This window comes from Petromyzon marinus, chromosome 75 (assembly GCF_048934315.1).
Source record: "Petromyzon marinus isolate PM22_M1 ecotype Great Lakes invasive population chromosome 75, UKy_Petmar_22M1.pri1.0, whole genome shotgun sequence".
NCBI lineage: Eukaryota > Metazoa > Chordata > Hyperoartia > Petromyzontiformes > Petromyzontidae > Petromyzon > Petromyzon marinus.
In genome coordinates this window covers 7,755,439-7,762,621 of record NC_133741.1, presented here as the reverse complement: position 1 = coordinate 7,762,621, position 7,183 = coordinate 7,755,439, and the positions used below count along the sequence as shown (strand labels likewise).

At 57.4% G+C, this 7,183-nt stretch overlaps 1 protein-coding gene across 2 annotated transcripts in view; it reads right to left on the bottom strand.

Annotated features, from left to right (window-relative positions):
- Positions 1–1,201: 1,201 nt before the first annotated feature.
- The window catches only part of LOC116938411 (kinesin-like protein KIF1A), a 63,893-nt gene continuing 57,911 nt past the window's right edge, over positions 1,202–7,183 (bottom strand). For both annotated transcript variants that reach the window (XM_076056417.1, XM_076056418.1), the window contains 2 exons: positions 5,674–5,792; positions 1,202–5,254 (listed from right to left, as the gene is read on the bottom strand). In XM_076056417.1, coding sequence (XP_075912532.1) covers positions 5,209–5,254; positions 5,674–5,792 — 165 coding nt within the window. In that variant the 3' untranslated portion in view covers positions 1,202–5,208. The remainder of the gene's footprint in view (positions 5,255–5,673; positions 5,793–7,183) is intronic.

Sequence of the window (7,183 nt, the reverse complement as noted above, 5' to 3'; positions counted from 1 at the left end):
TGAGGTGAGTCTGTGGGTGTCTGTGAGTTGAGTTTGGGTAAATGTGTGAGGTGTGTTTGTGGGTCTCTGTGTGGTGAGTCTGTGGGTTTCTGTGTGATGAGTCTGTGGGTCTCTGTGTGATGAGTTTGTGGGTCTCTGTGTGTGTCTGTGTATGATGAGTCTGTGGGTGTCTGTTTGAGGTGAGTGTGGGTCTCTGTGTGACGTGGGTCTGTTGGCCTCTGTGTTTGTTTGTGTGAGGTGAGTCTGTGGGTCTCTGTGTGTGTCTGTGTGTGGTGAGTCTGTGGGTTTCTGTGTGTGTATGTGTGTGGTGAGTCTGTGGGTCTCTGTGTGTGTTTGTGTGTGGTGAGTCTGTGGCTGTCTGTGTGAGGCGAGTCTGTGGGTCTCTGTGTGTGTCTGTGTGTGGTGAGTCTGTGCATCTCTGTGTGAGGTGAGTCTGTGGGTGTCTGTGTGAGTTCAGTTTGGGTAAATGTGAGGTGTGTTTGTGGGTCTCTGTGTGGTGAGTCTGTGGGTCTCTGTGTGAGGTGAGTCTGTTGGCCTCGGTGTTTGTTTGGGTGAGGTGAGTCTGTGGGTCTCTGTGTGTGTATGTGTGTGTTGAGTCTGTGGGTGTCTGTGTGAGTTGAGTTTGGGTAAATGTGTGAGGTGTGTTTGTGGGTCTCTGTGTGAGGTGAGTTTGTGGGTCTCTGTGTGGTGAGTCTGTGGGTCTCTGTGTGTGTCTCTCTGTGTCTCTGACTCTCTGTGTGTCTCTATGGGTCTCTGTCTATCTCTATGGGTCTCTGCGTGTGGGTCTCACGATCATCATCATCCAAAATATGATCTTAGTCTTTCACGAAGCTATGTGTGTCGGTGTTGTTGTGTGTGTCACAGTAGGGGGCACAGGTAGTGCATCGGCCAGTCAGTCGACCCGTGGCACCTGCTGGGTCTGCCCCGTGACCTCCTCCTCATGCACCTAGCCTGGCACAGCAGTCAACCCACGGCACCTGCTGGGTCTGCCTCGTGACCTCCAAGTGTACCTAGCCTGGCACAGCAGTGAACCATGGCATCTGCTGGGTCTGTTCCGTGACCTCCTCCTCCTGCACCTAGCCTGGCACAGCAATCAACCCACGGCACCTGTTGGGTATGTCCCATGGCTATCGCACACGCACACACACACGCATGGATATCACACACACACGCATGGATATCACACACACACGCGCGCCGGTGGTGTTGGCTACGTTGTTTATTGAGTTTCGCTACAGACACGGACAGAGAGACACCAACGCGATCATAGCGACAGACACAGCAGCAGCAGCCTGCAATCATCTCAGGCACCATCATCAGCATTACCACCACCATCATTACCGCCACACGGCAGTAGCAGCAGATGGCTCATGCACAGGGGCAGCTGCCACTGGGGGTGCCCCGAGGCTATAGGACCCACACAGCAGCAGCAGACTCGCACACAGGGACAGCTGTCACTGGGGGTGCCCCCTAGGCTACGGCACCACACAGCAGCAGCACTCCCACACACGGACAGCTGTCACTGGGGGTACCTTTAGGCTATAGGATCCACACAGCAGCCTTGCACACAGGGACAGCTGCTACTTGGAGTGCCCCTAGGCTATAGGCACCACACAGCAGCAGACTCACACACAGGGACAGCTGTCACTGGGGGTGCCCCCTAGGCTACGGCACCACACAGCAGCAGCAGACTCACACACAGGGACAGCTGTCACTGGGGGTGCCCCCTAGGCTACAGCATCACACAGCAGCAGCAGACTCACACACAGGGACAGCTGCTGCTGGGGGTGCCCCCTAGGCTATAGGACCCACACAGCATCAGCAGCAGACTCACAGGGACAGCTGCCACTGGGCGTGCCACAAGACCACACAGCAGCTGACTCACAACACAGGGGCAGCTGCCGCTGGGGGTGCCCCCTATGCTACAGGACCACACAGCAGCAGCAGCAGACTCACACACAGGGACAGCTGCCCCCTCCCCGTGTGGCAGAGGAGGGGAACGCTGGAAAATTAAAGTGCAGTCCTCTCTAGTCACGTACACGCGCACGCACACACACACACCTGAGTTAAATTCCCGCTCGCCAGTATGGGTGGGAATCCAACGCAGGTCAGTGCCAGGTTCGTAGTAGTACAGGCACAGCGTAAACCACTACAGCACTCATGGAGACAGACACACACACAGAGATACACAGACACACACAACAACCGCCATTCGCCACTGGAGTGGAAAATATGGCATCTGTGCAGGACCGCCCTTTCCTGAAACCGCATTGGGGCTCTGCAAGCCTCTCCTCAGCGTGCCTGGCAAGGCGATGTTGAATAATCCTTGCCAGGACCTTTCCCGGCACACTGAGGAGTGAGATGCCCCTGTACTTCTTACAGTCTGTGCGGTCCCCCTTCTTAAAGAGGGGGACCACCAGGGCATCATTCCAATCCTGCGGAACCCGTCCAGTGGTCCAGACTGTTGTTATGATGTCATATAGGGCAGTCTGTGCACAAACGCCACCCTCCCTCAGCATTTTGCTTGGGAGATCATCTCTGCCGGCTGCCTTTCCTGGTCTCAGACTCCGGATCGCCTTCAGTACTTCCTCAACAGATGGCACCTCAGCCAGCCACTCACAGGGGGGGACTTCTTCCAATATTTGAGGCACCGCAGCCTCAGCAGGGTCATCCTCACTTTGTGCCACGATGTTTTCCTGGCTGAGGGATTTTCCCTCTCCCAGGACCTCACAGAAATGCTCAGCAAATCTGCAAACCTGTTTCTGGGGGTCAGAGATTGGTTCACCGTTTTTTCCCCTAATGATGGTAATAGGTGTGGCGCTGCAGGTTACTTTTTGGATGGAGTTAAATAGAGATTTGTGATCACGGGCCACTGAGGCAGACTCCATCTCCTCAGCAACCCGCGACCACCACCCATCCTTGCAGCGCCTCACGGCTCTCCGAACCTCCGAGCGAAGGCTGCGGTAAGCCTCCTCATTCTCTGACTTTGGATACTGTAGACAATTAGAATGGGCCTGTCGCTTTGTCTCAACTATCCTGAACACCTACTCTGTCAGCCAGGGTCTCTGGGGAGGTCTGGACCGCACTCAAAGCAGCCATTGCAGCTGCATGAGTCACAGTCCTAAACCTCGTCCATTTACCCTCGACATCTGGAGGAGTGGGGGACGATGCCAAGCCCAGCCGCAAGCGATGACGAAATTCTCGATTGCAACTTTCATCAGATAACTGAGACCAGGCCACTTTAGGTTGGAATGGGGTCCTGGGTGTACACCCACCACCGGAGTGGAAGAATGGCAGGAGCATCTTACAGATGACTAGTCGATGGTCAGAGGGCAGATCAGCTCCACGGTAGGTCCTGGTGTCAAGGACATGGGCTCGCATCTGCTGGTCCGTCACTATGTAGTCCAGCAGATGTTTTTGCTTGGACCCGGCATGCATCCATGATGTGTGGATGCGCCGATGCCGAAACAGCGTGTTGGTAATTACAAGCCCATGGGCTGCACAAAAATCTACCAGCCTCCTACCGAGACACACACACAGAGATACACAGACTCACTCCCCACAGAGACACACAGACACGCAGAAACACAGACACATACACACAAAACTCGCTCCCCACAGAGACACAGACACATAGACACACACAAAACTCGCTTCCCACAGACACACACAGACTTGCTCCCCACAGAGAGAGACAGACACACACAGAGACACACAAGATTCGCTCCCCATAGAGACACAGAGACTCGCTCCCCACAGACACAGACTCGCTCCCCACAGAGACACACGGAGACTTGCTCCGCACAGACACACGGAGACTTGCTTCCCACAGAGAGACACACACACAGACACACACACACAGACACACACACAGTCACACACACACAGACACACACACACAGACACACAGACTCGCTCCCCACAGAGACACACACACAGACACACACAGAGACTCACTCCCCACAGAGACACACAGACACACAGAGAGACACAGACACACACACACAGACACAGAGACACTCGCTCCCCACAGAGAGACACACACACAGACACACAGAGAGACACACAGACACACACAGACACTCGCTCCCCACAGAGAGACACACACAGAGAGACACAGACACACACAGAGACTCGCTCCCCACAGAGAGACACACACATAGACACTTTCTGCTGCTCCCACTTAAGAAGCCATCACAATCAAATAAATAACCCTCCCACCCACCCGCCCGATGCCCCGTCACACTACGTCAAGTATACTACCACTACTCACACCTCCCCCCGAAGCTACGAGACTACATCACGTCACCATCCCTACTCAACTCACCAGCTACCCCGACCCACCGACGCACACCACCACATCAAGTATACACCGGCCACACGCATCTTGTGGGGAGGGGTGGCGACGTGGATAATATTTACAAGTGGCAGGCGGGAATTGAGGAATCTGTGCGGCGTTTGAGAGGCGAGGGAGTTTCCGCCGCTTTGGGGCGATGTTCCAGGACGAGTGGGGGTGGTGGTGATGATGGCGATTGTGGTGATTGATGGTGGTGACGATGTTGATGGTGGTGATTGTGATGGCGGTGATGATGGTGGTGGTGGTGATGATGGTGGTGATGATGGTGGTGATGATGATGATAATGATGGCGGTGATGATGATGGTGGTGATGATGGTGGTGATGATGGGTTCAAATGGAACAGGCCCTGGCTAGCTCAGCTGATGCTCGTTAACCCCGAGACTCCCATATCGCGCAGGGGGCGGGGCCTAACAGTATAGGGGCGGGGCTAGCAGTTTAAGGGCGGACCTATAGTTTGTGGGGGCGTGACTAGGATAGTTAGGGGGGGTGGGGCTACTGTTTAGGGGAGGGGTTAGGGGAGTTGAGGGTGGGGCTAGTGTTTCAGGGAAGGGCCAGGGGAGTTGAGGGCGGGGTTAGGAGAGGGGCTCTGGGATTTGAGGGTGGAGTCGGTGTTTGGGGGAGGGACCAGGGGAGTCGAGGGTGGGGTTGGTGTTTGGGGGAGGGGCCATCAGGGTTAAGGGCGGGGTTAGTGTTTGGAGGCGGGTCCAGGGGAGTCTAGGGCGGGGTTAGTGTTTGGGGGAGGGGCCATCGGGGTTAAGGGCGGGGTTAGTGTTTGAAGGCGGGGCCAGGGGAGTCTAGGGCGGGGTTATTATTTGGGGGCGGGGTTAGGGGGGTTGGGGGAGGGGCCGCCTCAGGTGGAGAAGTCGCTGGAGCGACGGCGACTGCCCATCTTGGACCTGGGGTGGGTGGGGGGGGGTCACAGAGAGAGTTCAGAGGGGGCTAGACCACAGCGTGTCTCGTCACTGTTCTGGCGTGAGTCCACCCCCGTGAGTCTATCACCGTGAGTCCACCCCCGTGAGTCTCTCACCGTGAGTCTCTCACCGTGAGTCTCTCACTGTGAGTGTCCCCCCCCCCCGTGAGTCCACCTGTAAGTCCACCCCCGTGAGTCCACCCCCGTGAGTCCACCCCCGCGAGTCCACCCCCGTGAGTCTCTCACTGTGAGTCTCTCACCGTGAGTCCACCCCCGTGAGTCTCCCTGTAAGTCCCCCTGTGAGTCCACCCCCGTGAGTCCACCCCCCCCCGTGAGGAGTCCACCTGTAAGTCCCCCCGTGAGTCCACCCCCGTGAGTCCACCCCCGCCCCCGTGAGGAGTCCACCTGTAAGTCCCCGCGGCCAGGGGGTTGAATGTGTAGAGCCAATCCTGCAGGTCGCGGGAGCTGGAGGCCTGCAGCAGCAGCCCGCGGTGCTGTGTGCAGAGCGCAAACGTGAACGGGGTCTGGGTGGGGGGGGGTGAGGGGGGGTGACGGGTGGGTGAGGAAGAGAAAACCATTACACTCCATCTTTCGCCAATCTCTCTCCCCCCCACCTCTCTCCCCCCCACCTCTCTCTCCCCCTCCCTCTCCCTCTTTTTTTACGATCAGAGGAAACAAGAAGATGCTCGGTGTAGTCGGCACTTTGCTCCGTTCATCATTTCGGTTTTTTTGTTTTTTGTTATGCTTTGCTTTATGTAAACCCCCCCCCCCCCTTTTAAATGAAAGACCCAAAACATTTTTTTCCCCTTCCCTCTCTCTCTACCCCCTCTCTGCCTCTCCTCTCTCTCTGCCCCCTCTCTTCCTACTCCATTTGGCTCTCTCTCGCTCTCTCTTTTTTATTTATAACTACGACAAGTGCTGCATCTGCACGCAGCCCTTCCCACAGTCAAACGGCCTCCGACGGGTAGCTCAGATCCGCACGCGCAGAGCTCTCTACCGTCATCTGCCACCGAGCACACGGCCTCCTCCGGTGCCCACTGCTCCTTGAAGGCCGGCACGGCGTGGGTCAGCCGCGCACGGCGGAACTCCGGCCCACACACCCTGGCTCCGACCAGAGCGCGGAAGATGCCCAGGCTGCTGGCTGGACGTTTCCCCTCCAGGGCCACCTTCCTCGCCCTGTATATGGCGAGGCTTTGGCGTAGCCGAAGAGCAACGTTGACCGGCCCCTGAAGATGTTGGGGTCCGTCGCCCTTCGGGTATCCAAAGATGAGGACCGTCGGGGAGAAGTGGAGGCTGAACCTTAGGAGGATGTTTCTCAGGACCTTGAACAGCGAGTCCAGGCTCTTGCACTCCACGTATTGGTGCGCCACCGTCTCCACTTTACCGCAGAACCGGCACTCCGGGGACGTGTCGGTGAAGCGCGCCAGGGAGACGTTGGTGGTGACGGTGCCGTGGGCGATGCTCCAGCCGAGGTCGCCGATGCGGTTGTACGTCGGCCTGCAGTAGAGTTGCCTCCAGCGAGGCCTCTCCGGATAGACGCAGGGCAGGGCTCTCCTCCAGGCGTGGTCCTTGTGGCTCCTCAGGGTGTCCTGTTGGTGGAACCGGACCATGTAGGAGTAGAGCACCTTCCTCTTTACATTTGCGAAGGCCACCTCCGGTAGGTCTTCTAGCCGGCACAGGTTGTGATCCGCCTTGGTTTGTCGGCATTGGAGATGCAGTGGCACGACTGAGAGCTCCGGTGGAGGGGGATCGAGAGGGGCCTCGTCATCCCCAACGCCGATGGGGGGGCGTTCTCCCCGCTGCCGCTGAGAAGGCCCCCTTGGCTTCGGCCAGGATCCGGGCAGCCACCCGGAGCGACTGCAGCCCTGTCTTTGCGGCCATGTCTGCTGGTCCGAGCCACCGGCCCCGTGTTTCA